Consider the following 20,901-nt stretch of genomic DNA (forward strand, 5'->3'; position numbering starts at 1 on the left):
TGCAGTGTAGACGAACATCAGTCAGCAAGTCAAGGTGGTGAGATGGACTGGTGTCCTTTGTGACTCTGCTGGTTCTTCTGAGGAAATACCACCGTCTCTCCACACCGTCACCATCTGTGAGCACAAACTGCTGCTCTGCTCTGCCAGCATGTAGGAAATCACATATCACACACACAGGGGTGAAGAAACATTAGAACTCAACTTTGGATACTTTAGATCTAAACAGATCAAAGTAGCTCTTAGCTTCAACAATCAGTGAACAGACAAACAATGATACCATACTGATTCTGTATGAATACAATATGGTATTTTCAATACAGGTGTCAAATTAATTTACTAAAACTAATACAGATATATGTATTTTTTTTTTTATAAATTCGTTTGCTAAATTATAAGAATATATATTTTTTCATTTAACAATTGCAACTGAAAGAAATTAAATATTGAACAAAAATATATTGTCACATTCTGAGCATGCTCAGCATGCTGACAGACTTGAAGTTGCTACAGATTTTAAGAAGTGATAATTATAGGGAAAAAACTTCTCTTTTTCATCCGTTTAATCAAACATTTGATGCCTTAGATGTCTCAGTCCTATAGCATTCTGCAACTACAACTAAGCTGAAGCTTGGATTTGGCTGCAGGTGCCCTGTACATCCTTCTCAACATGTGGGTACCATTTAATCACACTTCTTCCTGAGCTTTGCTTCGTCACAAGACCAAAGGTGGCATCCCGTGTCACGGTCATATCATCATCCAGAAGAAACATTTGAAGAAACATCATGGAGAAGAAACATTTACGCGCCTCCCGGTTTTGTTTTCTGATCCTGCAAAAAGACTGAGGACAACAAAGCCCAGAGAACACGAGATACACAACATCCAACATTCAGACTCAACAGCCTCCATAAATGAAGAGCACCAGGTTGGTTCAGTTATAGTAGATGTCATGGAATTTTTTAAATAAAGTCTGCAACACAGAAAGAGCTGTGATCATGCTATTTATTACTGTGCACAGGAGAGCAAACACACATCAAACATCACAGTTCAGTCATGTCAGCTCTGCCACTTCACGTGTCTCGCTATGAAACCTAACGGATCAATGGTTATGCTGTTTTGTGCCCTTGACGTTATCAGCACCTGTAAAGGGAGTTGTTTTCTCAAACTGCTGAAGTAAGTTCATCTAGTTTTAGAAACCTTCATTGAACAGTCTATAACAGTGTCACAACTAAGCATATGCATAAGCACTTAAATGCTTTAAATGAGAATAACATAAAATTTCTATTACAGGAGCTAGAGCCTGTCCCAGTAGTCATAGGTAGAGCACACCTGGACAGGTCACCAGTCTGTCAGAGGACTAACACAGATGCAGCCTGACTCAATCCTAAATGTTCAGCACACAGAGACACAGAGGTACCGTTTAAAGTTTAGTGTTAACTTGAGTCACTGATCATTTGCAGTATTACAGAGTCTGGCAGTCTTTGCATGATGTCCACGTCACTGTAAGTTTCTAGCTGACTCTCAGGTGTGACAGGTGTGCCAGCAGGAAAGAGTAATAATAGCCTGCATCCTGAGGTTTTTCATGCAGGATTAAAGGAGCCAGGCTTTGTTCACACAGCTAGGATTGTATTTTACACTGACCCTGGGTCAGTATAAGTATCATACAGTTTAAACGAAGCACTGAAACTTGCACATATTTATTACAGATGCACTGAAGCTAATCGAGATATTTGCTGTCAGTCTGTGGCTGCGATTAAACACTTTACTGGAAACTTTATTAACTAGTAACTTCGTCAGTCATGACAGAAGCTAATATTTCTGTGCTAACATCGTTTAAACAGTAACAGCTTTACTCCAATATAAGCTAACGTTTACACCGTAACTTTAAGCTAGCACCATAAAGACGGTAAAACACATAATAACATCTACAAATGCATCTTAAAGCTGTTATATTAGCACTCGGTGTATTACTAACATAACCACATTAACATTATTGACACTCGCTGGTCTGACTTTTAATAGTCATTCTATAAATGCTGTCCGTTTAAACGGTCTTACCTGTACACACTCCTGTATCCACCGGATTGCAGCCAGAGTGGATTCTGGAGTCTTCCCACGCTCCTGTTAGTGATCCTCCATCTGGATGGATGATAACAACCTTCTGAACAATCTAGCAGGAGATGGTCCATATCTAGGGGATATGGACTGACAACAGCCGAAGCGGGTGAATAAAGTCACCCAGTCGCTAGCTGTGCGATTACCCAGCATACACCAGCACAATATTAGGCACAGCACCACCATAGACATTTTCAGTGGTTTTGAATGCAGGACATGGTTATCTTACCTTGTAAAATGCATGACAATAAAACAGCTAACCACCATAAAATGGTATTGTGTATGTATGTATGTGCATGTGTGTGTGTGTGTGTGTGAGAGAGAGAGAGAGAGGGGGGGGGGGGGGGGGGGGAGAGAGATCAAAGGCGTGCGCTTATGTTTTTTCTTGATCAAGAGTGTGCCTCCTCTCTCTTATTGGATGTATGGTATAGCATGTTTATTCAGGTGCACCTTTGAAGTCTATGAGAATACTTTGCAGCCTGGTCTGAGTGGTCATTTCTGCACAGACACAATGAAGCGTGCACTCAGTTTAGAGGAGGCTGTTGCTGCAGTTTTGCACTCTCCACAAGCAGTGGAGATACTTCTGACAGCGAAGAAGAATTTTTGCCAGGCACCGAGGAGCTTTGCAGCTCATGTGCGGAGGAGGAGAAGGAGAAGGAGGAAGAAGAGCAGGAGGAAGAGACAAGACTGGAGGATGGCCAGTGGAGATCTAAAAATGGAGAAATCATGTGGCAACCCACACACGAAGAGGTCCTGCCATTTTTTCCTCCCCCCATTTTAACCCCAGGACCAACCCATTATGCAATTCGTATAGGATCAGCAGCCCTGTGAGCACTTTCCATCTTTTTTTTGCAAAGGACATTATGCAGCTAATCCTGCATTTCACCAACCTGCAGGGGCAACAGGTCAGTAAAAGACTGGAAGATGAGGAGTTGCAGGCTTACATGGGGCTTGTGATGCTGGCTGGCCTGTACAGGTCTCAACATGAAACGACAACAAGCCTGTGAAATGGGGAGACAGGGCTCTTCTGTTTCATGCTACCATGTCAAAAAAAAAATGATTTGAGCAAATTAATCGGGCAGTAAGATTCGATGATCGTCTCTCCCGTCCAGGTCCCCAAGCAAAGAAAAAAGGTTGTCTTATTGAGCACCAGGCACCGTGAGCTACAAGTCCAGGACTCTGGGAAGAGAAAGCCCCACATCATCCTGGATTATAACAAATGCAAAGGGACTGTGGATCATTTGGACCAGGTAAGCACAATTATAAGTAATTTATTTGCCAAATTGTTTACCGTTTCTCATTGTTATAACTGATAAAGTCAGATAATGTGATTATAATAGTTTTGATATGAGATGATAGTTTTAGACTATGATAGTTTTGATAGTTACAGTAAGGAGGGGGGGGGGGGGGGTCCAGTTTGACGCCCACAGGCAGGAAGAATCTCTTGCTTATGGCTGTATAAATCTGTTCATGTCACCTGATCATTTCTTTTTGTTTTGCAGGTTTGTGGCAACTACTCCTGCCGTAGAAGGACACGTAGGTGGCCCATGTGTCTGTTCTACCACATGATCGAGGTAAGCTGCTATAATGCTTTCATTCAAGACAGCTGTAACTTTTGATAGAAGACGCATATAAACATATTTATGGCTTTATCTTTTAAAGTTCGATATCCCCGTGTTGAGCAAACAGGTTTTGCAGCTGTTTGATCTAAGATTTTCAAGTTATTCACAAAATGAATACCTATACTTTGTTTCGTGCGACAACTCCATTCAAATGCATGTAATAGTCAGAAACGTACTGTCTTGGCGAAATAAAGCGTTTACAACTTCATGAAGACAGCTCTAACTTTTGATAGGAGACTCAGATATGCGTATTTATGGCTTTATCTGATCGAATTTAATATCCCCGTGTTGAGCAAACAGTTTTAAAGCTATGTGAGCTAAGATTTTCAAGTTATTCACAAGATGAAAACCTATACTTTGTTTCGTGCGAGAACTCCATTCAAATGCATGTAATAGTCAGAAACGCACGGTCTCGGCGAAATAAAGTGTTTTTGTACAGCTTGAAGTTACCTGTAACTTTTGATAGAAGGCTCAGACACACATCAATATGGCTTTGCCTTATACAATTCAGCATCTCCGTGCTGGGGAAACAGGTTTTGCAGCTGTTTGAGCCAAGAGCTTCCAGTTATTGAAAAAATGAAAGCCTATACTTTGTTTCGTGCGAGAACTCCATTCAAATGCATGTAAAAGTCAGAAACGCACTGTCTCGGCGAAATAAAGGGTTTACAACTTCATGAAGACAGCTGTAACTTTTGATAGGAAACTCAGATATACGTATTTATGGCTTTATCTTATAGAATTCAATATCCCCGTTGAGCAAACAGTTTTAAAGCTATGTGAGCTAAGATTTTTAAGTTATTCACAAAATAAAAAGCTATACTTTGTTTCGTGTGAGAACTCCATTTATGTTACGCCCCTAATCTAGGCGTGTAGGGACGCACATAAGGTTGGAGGAGAGAGATACAAATCCCCGCCCTGGTTCCCAAGCCAAACATCCAAACCAGTTGTGAGTAAAAAAAAGGTGATTTTATTTAAGGACAAGAAGCATAGCTCCAGGGTGAGCCCAAGCCAAAATAATAAACAAAACCAACTAAGACCCACCAGCAAAGACTAACTAAACCCTAGGAAAGAAAAAGAACAAACAAATGACAGAGCTATCCCTCGCTCCCTGACCAAGAAAACAGGAGAAAACGATTCCAAAAGAAAAGGCAGCTCACCCCTTCCGCTTCAGCCCACGAGTGCCTAAGCTCTCAGCTAATGCACTAGGAGCGGCTTTTACAATTCACCCTCACACAAATACACAAGATAAGCACAGGCTGGGAAAACCATGGTCAGGACCGCGACGGCTGTCAGGCTACTCGCTCGTTGCACACACTCTCTCCCTCTCTCCCCTCTGGAGCTGTCAGAGCGGCTTTTTGAACGTGGTCACCTGTTCCATGGTCCAATCAGCTGCTAACTACTCTTCATTAGGGGAGGGACCTGTAAAGTGTCTTAAACACAGTAAAGAGACACGTCTCGCATGTAATAGTCAGAAACGCACTATCTTTGCAAAATAAAGCCTTTTTGTACAACTTCATGAAGTTAGCTGTAACTTTTGATAGAAGATTCAGATTTACGTAGTTATGGCTTTATCTTATAATATTCAGTATCCCCGTGTTGAGCAAACAGGTTTGAGCTAAGATTTTCGAGTTATTCACATAATGAAAACCTATACTTTGTTTCGTGCGAGAACTGCATTCAAATGCATGTAATAGTCAGAAACGCACGGTCTCGGCGAAATAAAGTGTTTTTGTACAGCTTCATGAAGACAGCTGTAACTTTTGATAGAAGGCTCAGATTGATGTATTTATGGTTTTATCTTATAGAATTCAATATCCCCGTGCTGGGAAAACAGATTTTGCAGCTGTGTGAGCTAAGATTTCCAACTTATACACATAATGAAAATCTATACTTTGTTTCGGTCGAGTTCCCCATTCAAATGCATGTAACAGTGAGAAACGCACTGTCTTGGCGAAAGAAAGCGTTTTTGTACAACTTCATATAAATAGCTGTAACTTTTGATAGAAGACTCGGATACACATGTTTATGGCTTTATCTTATAGAACTCAAGGTCCCCGTGCTGGGAAAAAAGAACAGGTTTTGCAGCTGTTTGAGCCAAGATTTCCAAGTTATACACATAATGAAAACCTATACTTTGTTTCGGGCGAGTTCCCCATTCAAATGCATGCAACAGTGAGAAACGCACTGTCTTGGCGAAATAAAGCGTTTTTGAACAACTTCATATAAATAGCTGTAACTTTTGATAGAAGACTCAGACAAACATGTTTATGGCTTTATCTTATAGAACTCAAGGTCCCCGTGCTGGGAAAACAAAACAGGTTTTGCAGCTGTTTGAGCTAAGATTTTCAAGTTATACACATAATGAAAACCTATACTTTGTTTCGGTGAGTTCCCCATTCAAATGCATGTAACAGTGAGAAACGCACTGTCTTGGCGAAAGAAAGCGTTTTTGTACAACTTCATATAAATAGCTGTAACTTTTGATAGAAGACTCGGATACACATGTTTATGGCTTTATCTTATAGAACTCAATATCCACGTGCTGGGCAAACAGGTTTTGCAGCCGTTTGAGCTAAGATTTTTAAATTATTCACATAATGAAAACCTATACTTTGTCTCAGGCGAGTTTCCCATTCAAATGCATGTAACAGTGAGAAACGCACTGTCTTGGCGAAATAAAGCGTTTTTGTACAACTTCATATAAATAGCTGTAACTTTTGATAGAAGACTCAGACAAACATGTTTATGGCTTTATCTTATAGAACTCAAGGTCCCCGTGCTGGGAAAACAGGTTTTGCAGCTGTTTGAGCTAAGATTTCCAAGTTATACACATAATGAAAACCTATACTTTGTTTCGGTCGAGTTCCCCATTCAAATGCATGTAACAGTGAGAAACGCACTGTCTTGGCGAAATAAAGCGTTTTTGTACAACTTCATATAAATAGCTGTAACTTTTGATAGAAGACTCGGATACACATGTTTATGGCTTTATCTTATAGAACTCAAGGTCCCCGTGCTGGGAAAAAAGAACAGGTTTTGCAGCCGTTTGAGCTAAGATTTTAAAATTATTCACATAATGAAAACCTATACTTTGTTTCGGGCGAGTTCCCCATTCAAATGCATGCAACAGTGAGAAACGCACTGTCTTGGCGAAAGAAAGCGTTTTTGTACAACTTCATATAAATAGCTGTAACTTTTGATAGAAGACTGGGATACACATGTTTATGGCTTTATCTTATAGAACTCAAGGTCCCCGTGCTGGGAAAACAGGATTTGCAGCTGTTTGAGCTAAGATTTTCAAGTTATACACATAATGAAAACCTATACTTTGTTTCGGGCGAGTTCCCCATTCAAATGCATGTAACAGTGAGAAACGCACTGTCTTGGCGGAAGAAAGCGTTTTTGTACAACTTCATATAAATAGCTGTAACTTTTGATAGAAGACGGGGATACACATGTTTATGGCTTTATCTTATAGAACTCAAGGTCCCCGTGCTGGGAAAACTGGATTTGCAGCTGTTCGAGCTTAGATTTCCAAGTTATACACATAATGAAAACCTATACTTTGTTTCGTTCGAGTTCCCCATTCAAATGCATGTAACAGTGAGAAACGCACTGTCTTGGCGGAAGAAAGCGTTTTTGTACAACTTCATATAAATAGCTGTAACTTTTGATAGAAGACTCGGATACACATGTTTATGGCTTTATCTTATAGAACTTAAGGTCCCCGTGCTGGGCAAACAGGTTTTGCAGCTGTTTGAGCTAAGATTTCCAAGTTATACACATAATGAAAACCTATACTTTGTTTCGGTCGAGTTCCCCATTCAAATGCATGTAACAGTGAGAAACGCACTGTCTTGGCGAAATAAAGCGTTTTTGTACAACTTCATATAAATCGCTGTAACTTTTGATAGAAGACTCGGATACACATGTTTATGGCTTTATCTTATAGAACTCAAGGTCCCCGTGCTGGGAAAAAAGAACAGGTTTTGCAGCCGTTTGAGCTAAGATTTTAAAATTATTCACATAATGAAAACCTATACTTTGTTTCGGGCGAGTTCCCCATTCAAATGCATGCAACAGTGAGAAACGCACTGTCTTGGCGAAAGAAAGCGTTTTTGTACAACTTCATATAAATAGCTGTAACTTTTGATAGAAGACTCGGATACACATGTTTATGGCTTTATCTTATAGAACTCAAGGTCCCCGTGCTGGGAAAAAAGAACAGGTTTTGCAGCCGTTTGAGCTAAGATTTTAAAATTATTCACATAATGAAAACCTATACTTTGTTTCGGGCGAGTTCCCCATTCAAATGCATGCAACAGTGAGAAACGCACTGTCTTGGCGAAAGAAAGCGTTTTTGTACAACTTCATATAAATAGCTGTAACTTTTGATAGAAGACTCGGATACACATGTTTATGGCTTTATCTTATAGAACTCAAGGTCCCCGTGCTGGGAAAAAAGAACAGGTTTTGCAGCCGTTTGAGCTAAGATTTTAAAATTATTCACATAATGAAAACCTATACTTTGTTTCGGGCGAGTTCCCCATTCAAATGCATGTAACAGTGAGAAACGCACTGTCTTGGCGGAAGAAAGCGTTTTTGTACAACTTCATATAAATAGCTGTAACTTTTGATAGAAGACTGGGATACACATGTTTATGGCTTTATCTTATAGAACTCAAGGTCCCCGTGCTGGGAAAACAGGATTTGCAGCTGTTGGAGCTTAGATTTCCAAGTTATACACATAATGAAAACCTATACCAGGGGTCACTAACAGGCGGACCGGGGTCCGAGTCCGGACCCAGTCGCCATCCTATATGGACCCGGACCTATAGTTAACAAAATATTAAATTATATTTAATTTTGACGGGGCGATTCAATTTTAAGCGGTAACCTTACATTGTATTAGACCAGGGAACATACAAACCAATTGTGTGCGAGTTAAGCCACCCACGTGACACTACTTAGCCAATCACATCTGCGCATTCAAGGCGATCGCAACTCTGAGTGCAGACACAGACAGACAGAGGAAAGACATGGTGAGAGGTGAATGACAAGCGAGACGATTAACGATACAGTGAGACAAGACGTGAGCGGGAGTCACAAGAGGTAAAACAACTATGGCGCTTTCAAAAAAGAGAAAAGTAGACACCGAAAATAGAACTTTCAAGACTGAATGGACTGACGCATATATGTTCATTCTTCCGGCCGCAAGCAGCAAACCAGTGTGTCTCATATGTTCAGAAACTGTGGCACTGATTAAAAGTGGCAATGTCAAACGCCACTATGAGACAAAGCACAAAGCTTTTGAACAATCATACCCACCCAAGTCTGAACTCAGGTCCCAGAAAATTAGCAGTCTCAGAGCCCAATATGATCAGTCCACAAGGATCTTAACCAGTTCTTTCACCGCCCAACAACGTGCTCATGAATGTTCCCTCAGAGTTGCTTGGATTTTAGGTCAACACAAAAAGCCCTTTGCAGATGCAGGTGTTGTCAAAGAGTGCATGAGTGCAGTAGCAGAAACATTACTTGAGGGTAAACAAAAAGAAGAGCTTCATGACAAAATAAAGCAAATACCTATGTCAGCATCAACAGCCACAAAGAGAAGTGAATTATTAGCTCAGGATGTGCTATCCCAGCTGGAAGAAGCTATTCATAAGACACCATGTGTAGGCTTGGCTGTAGATGAGTCCACTGATGTGTCTGACAATGCTCAGCTGTTAGTTTATGTAAGGTTCTTCAACAATGATAAGAAAGAGTTCTGTGAAGACCTGCTAGGTGTAACTTCCCTTCACAGCACTACAAGAGGAGAGGATATTTACCTGGCCATTAAGGAAATGTTAACAAAGCGAGGAATAGAGCCAAACCAAGTGGTTTCAATAACCACAGATGGAGCCCCTGCTATGATGGGGAGAGAGAAAGGAGCTGTAGCAAGAATGAAAGAGGACAATCCCGAGCTAATCTCTTATCATTGCATTATTCATCAGTCAGTGTTATGCTCCACCCTGTCAGACGAGTATGCTGAGGTGATGAAAACAATGATGAAAATGATTAATTTTCTCAGGGCATCTTCTTCTTGTCAGCATTACATGCTCAGGGAATTTCTCAGAGAAGTTGATGCACACGCTGATGATCTTCTGCTTCACAACAATGTGAGATGGCTTAGCAAAGGCAGGGCATTGGAGCGATTTTGGTCCATCAGAAGTGAAGTAGCAGCTTTCTTGGAAGAGCTGGAAAGTCAAAAAGCAACAAACTTTTCTCTCTTTTTAAATGATGGGAAAAACATGGATATTGTGGCCTTTTTGGTTGATATCACTTCACACCTGAATGAACTGAATTTGAAGCTGCAGGGCAAGGACAATTCAATTTGTGAACTGATGACAGCTGTCCGCTGCTTTCAGAGGAAACTTGAAGTGTTCAAAGAAGACCTGCAAGGAGACTATGCACACTTCCCAACAGTGAAGGAACAGGCTCAGGGACAGAGAGATGTGTCCTCTTTTGTTGACTTTGTTGATAAGCTGATTGAAAACTTCAGCAAACGTTTTGATAGCTTCAGCTTTGGACAGCAGCTCACCATGTTCATAAAGAACCCATTTGCCATCACTGATGTCAGAGGGTTCTCAAAGGAAGTCACACAGCACTTCAAGTGGGCAAATGCTGGGCCTCTTCAAATGCAACTAATTGATCTCCAAGCAGATGTGGCCCTGAAAGAGCAGTTTGGAAGAACTGAACCTGCCACTTTCTGGCCCCAATTGGTCTCTGAGACAGCTTTCCCAAATCTGAGGAAAGTAGCCCTGTACATCTTGACCATGTTTGGCTCCACATACAGCTGTGAGGCAGCTTTCTCCACAATGAACATAATAAAAACTAAATATCGTTCCAGGATCACCAATGAGCACCTACACATGTGTATGAGAATGGCCCTGACACCATTCCAGCCCAGATTTAAAATCCTAGTAGAGCGAACTAAAGCTCAGTTCTCTCACTGAACAACAGAAAGTTGGGACGTGGAATATAAGGGGGAAAGAAAGAGAAACTGTAAAATTGTTAAAATGTTTTGAGGTTATCTGTTGAAAATGTATTGAGACTGTTTAGTCGAGATGTAAAATGTAAAGAAAAAGGGAAACTTTTTTTTTCTGAAATTAAGCACTTTGTTTTAAGATGCACAATTTAGCCATTTTATTTATTTTCTCTAATTCATTTTAAACAGCAGCCCTATTTCTAATGTAGGCCTACTGTGTGTTTCAGTGTTAACAATAAATTTTGTTGAAATGTTTTAACTTGTATTTTCATTGATTTGACAGTCTATTGTTCATACGTTCAGATATAAATAAAAATTTAAAAAAAAGGTTGCTTCTCTATCACAATCATAACGTAAGTTAGACATTATGATGTCCCGGACCTCTGCTTGAGAAGATTTTCTCCAACTGGACCTCCTCAAATTTTAGTTTAATACCCCTGACCTATACTTTGTTTCGTTCGAGTTCCCCATTCAAATGCATGTAACAGTGAGAAACGCACTGTCTTGGCGGAAGAAAGCGTTTTTGTACAACTTCATATAAATAGCTGTAACTTTTGATAGAAGACTCGGATACACATGTTTATGGCTTTATCTTATAGAACTCAAGGTCCCCGTGCTGGGAAAAAAAGAACAGGTTTTGCAGCCGTTTGAGCTAAGATTTTAAAATTATTCACATAATGAAAACCTATACTTTGTTTCGGGCGAGTTCCCCATTCAAATGCATGCAACAGTGAGAAACGCACTGTCTTGGCGAAAGAAAGCGTTTTTGTACAACTTCATATAAATAGCTGTAACTTTTGATAGAAGACTCGGATACACATGTTTATGGCTTTATCTTATAGAACTCAAGGTCCCCGTGCTGGGAAAAAAGAACAGGTTTTGCAGACGTTTGAGCTAAGATTTTAAAATTATTCACATAATGAAAACCTATACTTTGTTTCGGGCGAGTTCCCCATTCAAATGCATGCAACAGTGAGAAACGCACTGTCTTGGCAAAAGAAAACGTTTTTGTACAACTTCATATAAATAGCTGTAACTTTTGATAGAAGACTCGGATACACATGTTTATGGCTTTATCTTATAGAACTCAAGGTCCCCGTGCTGGGAAAAAAGAACAGGTTTTGCAGCCGTTTGAGCTAAGATTTTAAAATTATTCACATAATGAAAACCTATACTTTGTTTCGGGCGAGTTCCCCATTCAAATGCATGCAACAGTGAGAAACGCACTGTCTTGGCGAAAGAAAGCGTTTTTGTACAACTTCATATAAATAGCTGTAACTTTTGATAGAAGACTCGGATACACATGTTTATGGCTTTATCTTATAGAACTCAAGGTCCCCGTGCTGGGAAAAAAGAACAGGTTTTGCAGCCGTTTGAGCTAAGATTTTAAAATTATTCACATAATGAAAACCTATACTTTGTTTCGGGCGAGTTCCCCATTCAAATGCATGCAACAGTGAGAAACGCACTGTCTTGGCGAAAGAAAGCGTTTTTGTACAACTTCATATAAATAGCTGTAACTTTTGATAGAAGACTCAGACAAACATGTTTATGGCTTTATCTTATAGAACTCAAGGTCCCCGTGCTGGGAAAATAGGTTTTGCAGCTGTTGGAGCTAAGATTTTCAAGTTATACACATAATGAAAACCTATACTTTGTTTCGGTCGAGTTCCCCATTCAAATGCATGTAACAGTGAGAAACGCACTGTCTTGGCGAAAGAAAGCGTTTTTGTACAACTTCATATAAATAGCTGTAACTTTTGATAGAAGACTCAGACAAACGTGTTTATGGCTTTATCTTATAGAACTCAAGGTCCCCGTGCTGGCAAAATAGGTTTTGCAGCTGTTTGAGCTAAGATTTTCAAGTTATACACATAATGAAAACCTATACTTTGTTTCGGTCGAGTTCCCCATTCAAATGCATGTAACAGTGAGAAACGCACTGTCTTGGCGAAAGAAAGCGTTTTTGTACAACTTCATATAAATAGCTGTAACTTTTGATAGAAGACTCGGATACACATGTTTATGGCTTTATCTTATAGAACTCAAGGTCCCCGTGCTGGGAAAAAAGAACAGGTTTTGCAGCCGTTTGAGCTAAGATTTTAAAATTATTCACATAATGAAAACCTATACTTTGTTTCGGGCGAGTTCCCCATTCAAATGCATGCAACAGTGAGAAACGCACTGTCTTGGCGAAAGAAAGCGTTTTTGAACAACTTCATATAAATAGCTGTAACTTTTGATAGAAGACTCGGATACACATGTTTATGGCTTTATCTTATAGAACTCAAGGTCCCCGTGCTGGGAAAAAAGAACAGGTTTTGCAGCCGTTTGAGCTAAGATTTTAAAATTATTCACATAATGAAAACCTATACTTTGTTTCGGGCGAGTTCCCCATTCAAATGCATGTAACAGTGAGAAACGCACTGTCTTGGCGAAAGAAAGCGTTTTTGTACAACTTCATATAAATAGCTGTAACTTTTGATAGAAGACTCGGATACACATGTTTATGGCTTTATCTTATAGAACTCAAGGTCCCCGTGCTGGGAAAAAAGAACAGGTTTTGCAGCCGTTTGAGCTAAGATTTTAAAATTATTCACATAATGAAAACCTATACTTTGTCTCAGGCGAGTTCCCCATTCAAATGCATGCAACAGTGAGAAACGCACTGTCTTGGCGAAAGAAAGCGTTTTTGTACAACTTCATATAAATAGCTGTAACTTTTGATAGAAGACTCGGATACACATGTTTATGGCTTTATCTTATAGAACTCAAGGTCCGTGCTGGGAAAAAAGAACAGGTTTTGCAGCCGTTTGAGCTAAGATTTTAAAATTATTCACATAATGAAAACCTATACTTTGTTTCGGGCGAGTTCCCCATTCAAATGCATGCAACAGTGAGAAACGCACTGTCTTGGCGAAAGAAAGCGTTTTTGTACAACTTCATATAAATAGCTGTAACTTTTGATAGAAGACTCAGACAAACATGTTTATGGCTTTATCTTATAGAACTCAATATCCCCGTGCTGGGAAAACAGGTTTTGCAGCTGTTTGAGCTAAGATTTCCAAGTTATACACATAATGAAAACCTATACTTTGTTTCGGTCGAGTTCCCCATTCAAATGCATGTAACAGTGAGAAACGCACTGTCTTGGCGAAATAAAGCGTTTTTGTACAACTTCATATAAATCGCTGTAACTTTTGATAGAAGACTCAGACAAACATGTTTATGGCTTTATCTTATAGAACTCAAGGTCCCCGTGCTGGGCAAAATAGGTTTTGCAGCTGTTTGAGCTAAGATTTCCAAGTTATACACATAATGAAAACCTATACTTTGTTTCGGGCGAGTTCCCCATTCAAATGCATGTAACAGTGAGAAACGCACTGTCTTGGCGAAATAAAGCGTTTTTGTACAACTTCATATAAATAGCTGTAACTTTTGATAGAAGACTCAGACAAACATGCTTATGGCTTTATCTTATAGAACTCAAGGTCCCCGTGCTGGCAAAATAGGTTTTGCAGCTGTTTGAGCCAAGATTTCCAAGTTATACACATAATGAAAACCTATACTTTGTTTCGGGCGAGTTCCCCATTCAAATGCATGTAACAGTGAGAAACGCACTGTCTTGGCGAAAGAAAGCGTTTTTGTACAACTTCATATAAATCGCTGTAACTTTTGATAGAAGACTCAGACAAACATGTTTATGGCTTTATCTTATAGAACTCAAGGTCCCCGTGCTGGGCAAACAGGATTTGCAGCTGTTGGAGCTAAGATTTTCAAGTTATACACATAATGAAAACCTATACTTTGTTTCGGGCGAGTTCCCCATTCAAATGCATGTAACAGTGAGAAACGCACTGTCTTGGCGAAATAAAGCGTTTTTGTACAACTTCATATAAATCGCTGTAACTTTTGATAGAAGACTCAGACAAACATGTTTATGGCTTTATCTTATAGAACTCAAGGTCCCCGTGCTGGGCAAACAGGATTTGCAGCTGTTGGAGCTAAGATTTTCAAGTTATACACATAATGAAAACCTATACTTTGTTTCGGTCGAGTTCCCCATTCAAATGCATGTAACAGTGAGAAACGCACTGTCTTGGCGAAAGAAAGCGTTTTTGAACAACTTCATATAAATAGCTGTAACTTTTGATAGAAGACTCAGACAAACATGTTTATGGCTTTATCTTATAGAACTCAAGGTCCCCGTGCTGGGAAAACAGGATTTGCAGCTGTTTGAGCTAATATTTCCAAGTTATACACATAATGAAAACCTATACTTTGTTTCGGTCGAGTTCCCCATTCAAATGCATGTAACAGTGAGAAACGCACTGTCTTGGCGAAAGAAAGCGTTTTTGTACAACTTCATATAAATCGCTGTAACTTTTGATAGAAGACTCGGATACACATGTTTATGGCTTTATCTTATAGAACTCAAGGTCCCCGTGCTGGGCAAACAGGATTTGCAGCTGTTGGAGCTAAGATTTTCAAGTTATACACATAATGAAAACCTATACTTTGTTTCGGTCGAGTTCCCCATTCAAATGCATGTAACAGTGAGAAACGCACTGTCTTGGCGAAAGAAAGCGTTTTTGTACAACTTCATATAAATAGCTGTAACTTTTGATAGAAGACTCAGACAAACATGTTTATGGCTTTATCTTATAGAACTTAAGGTCCCCGTGCTGGGAAAACAGGTTTTGCAGCTGTTGGAGCTAAGATTTCCAAGTTATACACATAATGAAAACCTATACTTTGTTTCGGGCGAGTTCCCCATTCAAATGCATGTAACAGTGAGAAACGCACTGTCTTGGCGAAATAAAGCGTTTTTGTACAACTTCATATAAATAGCTGTAACTTTTGATAGAAGACTCAGACAAACATGTTTATGGCTTTATCTTATAGAACTTAAGGTCCCCGTGCTGGGAAAACAGGTTTTGCAGCTGTTTGAGCTAAGATTTCCAAGTTATACACATAATGAAAACCTATACTTTGTTTCGGTCGAGTTCCCCATTCAAATGCATGTAACAGTGAGAAACACACTGTCTTGGCGAAAGAAAGCGTTTTTGTACAACTTCATATAAATAGCTGTAACTTTTGATAGAAGACTCAGACAAACATGTTTATGGCTTTATCTTATAGAACTCAAGGTCCCCGTGCTGGGCAAACAGGATTTGCAGCTGTTGGAGCTAAGATTTCCAAGTTATACACATAATGAAAACCTATACTTTGTTTCGGGCGAGTTCCCCATTCAAATGCATGTAACAGTGAGAAACGCACTGTCTTGGCGAAATAAAGCGTTTTTGTACAACTTCATATAAATAGCTGTAACTTTTGATAGAAGACTCAGACAAACATGTTTATGGCTTTATCTTATAGAAGTAAAGGTTCCCGTGCTGGCAAAATAGGTTTTGCAGCTGTTTGAGCTAAGATTTCCAAGTTATACACATAATGAAAACCTATACTGTGTTTCGGGCGAGTTCCCCATTCAAATGCATGTAACAGTGAGAAACGCACTGTCTTGGCGAAAGAAAGCGTTTTTGTACAACTTCATATAAATAGCTGTAACTTTTGATAGAAGACTCAGACAAACATGTTTATGGCTTTATCTTATAGAACTCAAGGTCCCCGTGCTGGCAAAATAGGTTTTGCAGCTGTTTGAGCTAAGATTTTCAAGTTATACACATAATGAAAACCTATACTTTGTTTCGGTCGAGTTCCCCATTCAAATGCATGTAACAGTGAGAAACGCACTGTCTTGGCGAAAGAAAGCGTTTTTGTACAACTTCATATAAATAGCTGTAACTTTTGATAGAAGACTCAGACAAACATGTTTATGGCTTTATCTTATAGAACTCAAGGTCCCCGTGCTGGCAAAATAGGTTTTGCAGCTGTTTGAGCTAAGATTTTCAAGTTATACACATAATGAAAACCTATACTTTGTTTCGGTCGAGTTCCCCATTCAAATGCATGTAACAGTGAGAAACGCACTGTCTTGGCGAAAGAAAGCGTTTTTGTACAACTTCATATAAATAGCTGTAACTTTTGATAGAAGACTCGGATACACATGTTTATGGCTTTATCTTATAGAACTCAAGGTCCCCGTGCTGGGAAAAAAGAACAGGTTTTGCAGCCGTTTGAGCTAAGATTTTAAAATTATTCACATAATGAAAACCTATACGTTGTTTCAGGCGAGTTCCCCATTCAAATGCATGTAACAGTGAGAAACGCACTGTCTTGGCGAAAGAAAGCGTTTTTGTACAACTTCATATAAATCGCTGTAACTTTTGATAGAAGACTCGGATACACATGTTTATGGCTTTATCTTATAGAACTCAAGGTCCCCGTGCTGGGAAAAAAGAACAGGTTTTGCAGCCGTTTGAGCTAAGATTTTAAAATTATTCACATAATGAAAACCTATACTTTGTTTCGGGCGAGTTCCCCATTCAAATGCATGCAACAGTGAGAAACGCACTGTCTTGGCGAAAGAAAGCGTTTTTGTACAACTTCATATAAATAGCTGTAACTTTTGATAGAAGACTCGGATACACATGTTTATGGCTTTATCTTATAGAACTCAAGGTCCCCGTGCTGGGAAAACAGGTTTTGCAGCTGTTTGAGCTAAGATTTCCAAGTTATACACATAATGAAAACCTATACTTTGTTTCATGCGAGTTCCCCATTCAAATGCATGTAACAGTGAGAAACGCATTGTCTTGGCGAAATAATGCGTTTTTGAACAACTTCATATAAATAGCTGTAACTTTTGATAGAAGACTCAGACAAACATGTTTATGGCTTTATCTTATAGAACTTAAGGTCCCCGTGCTGGGAAACCAGGTTTTGCAGCTGTTTGAGCTAAGATTTCCAAGTTATACACATAATGAAAACCTATACTTTGTTTCGGGCGAGTTCCCCATTCAAATGCATGTAACAGTGAGAAACGCACTGTCTTGGCGAAAGAAAGCGTTTTTGTACAACTTCATATAAATCGCTGTAACTTTTGATAGAAGACTCAGACAAACATGTTTATGGCTTTATCTTATAGAACTCAAGGTCCCCGTGCTGGGCAAACAGGATTTGCAGCTGTTGGAGCTAAGATTTTCAAGTTATACACATAATGAAAACCTATACTTTGTTTCGGTCGAGTTCCCCATTCAAATGCATGTAACAGTGAGAAACGCACTGTCTTGGCGAAAGAAAGCGTTTTTGTACAACTTCATATAAATAGCTGTAACTTTTGATAGAAGACTCAGACAAACATGTTTATGGCTTTATCTTATAGAACTCAAGGTCCCCGTGCTGGCAAAATAGGTTTTGCAGCTGTTTGAGCTAAGATTTTCAAGTTATACACATAATGAAAACCTATACTTTGTTTCGGTCGAGTTCCCCATTCAAATGCATGTAACAGTGAGAAACGCACTGTCTTGGCGAAAGAAAGCGTTTTTGTACAACTTCATATAAATAGCTGTAACTTTTGATAGAAGACTCAGACAAACATGTTTATGGCTTTATCTTATAGAACTCAAGGTCCCCGTGCTGGCAAAATAGGTTTTGCAGCTGTTGGAGCTAAGATTTTCAAGTTATACACATAATGAAAACCTATACGTTGTTTCGGTCGAGTTCCCCATTCAAATGCATGTAACAGTGAGAAACGCACTGTCTTGGCGAAAGAAAGCGTTTTTGTACAACTTCATATAAATAGCTGTAACTTTTGATAGAAGACTCGGATACACATGTTTATGGCTTTATCTTATAGAACTCAAGGTCCCCGTGCTGGGAAAAAAGAACAGGTTTTGCAGCCGTTTGAGCTAAGATTTTAAAATTATTCACATAATGAAAACCTATACTTTGTTTCGGGCGAGTTCCCCATTCAAATGCATGCAACAGTGAGAAACGCACTGTCTTGGCGAAAGAAAGCGTTTTTGTACAACTTCATATAAATAGCTGTAACTTTTGATAGAAGACTCGGATACACATGTTTATGGCTTTATCTTATAGAACTCAAGGTCCCCGTGCTGGGAAAACAGGTTTTGCAGCTGTTTGAGCTAAGATTTCCAAGTTATACACATAATGAAAACCTATACTTTGTTTCGGTCGAGTTCCCCATTCAAATGCATGTAACAGTGAGAAACGCACTGTCTTGGCGAAAGAAAGCGTTTTTGAACAACTTCATATAAATAGCTGTAACTTTTGATAGAAGACTCAGACAAACATGTTTATGGCTTTATCTTATAGAACTCAAGGTCCCCGTGCTGGGAAAACAGGATTTGCAGCTGTTTGAGCTAAGATTTCCAAGTTATACACATAATGAAAACCTATACTTTGTTTCGGTCGAGTTCCCCATTCAAATGCATGTAACAGTGAGAAACGCACTGTCTTGGCGAAAGAAAGCGTTTTTGTACAACTTCATATAAATAGCTGTAACTTTTGATAGAAGACTCAGACAAACATGTTTATGGCTTTATCTTATAGAACTCAAGGTCCCCGTGCTGGCAAAATAGGTTTTGCAGCTGTTTGAGCTAAGATTTTCAAGTTATACACATAATGAAAACCTATACTTTGTTTCGGTCGAGTTCCCCATTCAAATGCATGTAACAGTGAGAAACGCACTGTCTTGGCGAAAGAAAGCGTTTTTGTACAACTTCATATAAATAGCTGTAACTTTTGATAGAAGACTCGGATACACATGTTTATGGCTTTATCTTATAGAACTCAAGGTCCCCGTGCTGGGAAAAAAGAACAGGTTTTGCAGCCGTTTGAGCTAAGATTTTAAAATTATTCACATAATGAAAACCTATACGTTGTTTCAGGCGAGTTCCCCATTCAAATGCATGTAACAGTGAGAAACGCACTGTCTTGGCGAAAGAAAGCGTTTTTGTACAACTTCATATAAATCGCTGTAACTTTTGATAGAAGACTCGGATACACATGTTTATGGCTTTATCTTATAGAACTCAAGGTCCCCGTGCTGGGAAAAAAGAACAGGTTTTGCAGCCGTTTGAGCTAAGATTTTAAAATTATTCACATAATGAAAACCTATACTTTGTTTCGGGCGAGTTCCCCATTCAAATGCATGCAACAGTGAGAAACGCACTGTCTTGGCGAAAGAAAGCGTTTTTGTACAACTTCATATAAATAGCTGTAACTTTTGATAGAAGACTCGGATACACATGTTTATGGCTTTATCTTATAGAACTCAAGGTCCCCGTGCTGGGAAAACAGGTTTTGCAGCTGTTTGAGCTAAGATTTCCAAGTTATACACATAATGAAAACCTATACTTTGTTTCATGCGAGTTCCCCATTCAAATGCATGTAACAGTGAGAAACGCATTGTCTTGGCGAAATAATGCGTTTTTGAACAACTTCATATAAATAGCTGTAACTTTTGATAGAAGACTCAGACAAACATGTTTATGGCTTTATCTTATAGAACTTAAGGTCCCCGTGCTGGGAAACCAGGTTTTGCAGCTGTTTGAGCTAAGATTTCCAAGTTATACACATAATGAAAACCTATACTTTGTTTCGGGCGAGTTCCCCATTCAAATGCATGTAACAGTGAGAAACGCACTGTCTTGGCGAAAGAAAGCGTTTTTGTACAACTTCATATAAATCGCTGTAACTTTTGATAGAAGACTCAGACAAACATGTTTATGGCTTTATCTTATAGAACTCAAGGTCCCCGTGCTGGGCAAACAGGATTTGCAGCTGTTGGAGCTAAGATTTTCAAGTTATACACATAATGAAAACCTATACTTTGTTTCGGTCGAGTTCCCCATTCAAATGCATGTAACAGTGAGAAACGCACTGTCTTGGCGAAAGAAAGCGTTTTTGTACAACTTCATATAAATAGCTGTAACTTTTGATAGAAGACTCAGACAAACATGTTTATGGCTTTATCTTATAGAACTCAAGGTCCCCGTGCTGGCAAAATAGGTTTTGCAGCTGTTTGAGCTAAGATTTTCAAGTTATACACATAATGAAAACCTATACTTTGTTTCGGTCGAGTTCCCCATTCAAATGCATGTAACAGTGAGAAACGCACTGTCTTGGCGAAAGAAAGCGTTTTTGTACAACTTCATATAAATAGCTGTAACTTTTGATAGAAGACTCAGACAAACATGTTTATGGCTTTATCTT

At 39.2% G+C, this 20,901-nt stretch overlaps 1 protein-coding gene across 1 annotated transcript; it reads left to right on the forward strand.

Annotated features, from left to right (window-relative positions):
• Positions 1 to 3,203: 3,203 nt before the first annotated feature.
• LOC146614504 (SCAN domain-containing protein 3-like) lies at positions 3,204 to 10,729 on the forward strand. The gene is made up of 4 exons (XM_085376607.1): positions 3,204 to 3,362; positions 3,615 to 3,686; positions 8,729 to 8,783; positions 9,198 to 10,729. The coding sequence occupies exons 1-4, from the start codon at positions 3,204 to 3,206 to the stop codon at positions 10,727 to 10,729; spliced, it is 1,818 nt and encodes a 605-aa protein (XP_085232733.1).
• Positions 10,730 to 20,901: the final 10,172 nt, after the last annotated feature.

Source organism: Diplotaxodon limnothrissa, linkage group LG17, assembly GCF_057381915.1.
Source record: "Diplotaxodon limnothrissa isolate DT_005_m linkage group LG17, D_limnothrissa_male_GT1.1, whole genome shotgun sequence".
Classification (NCBI taxonomy): domain Eukaryota; kingdom Metazoa; phylum Chordata; class Actinopteri; order Cichliformes; family Cichlidae; genus Diplotaxodon; species Diplotaxodon limnothrissa.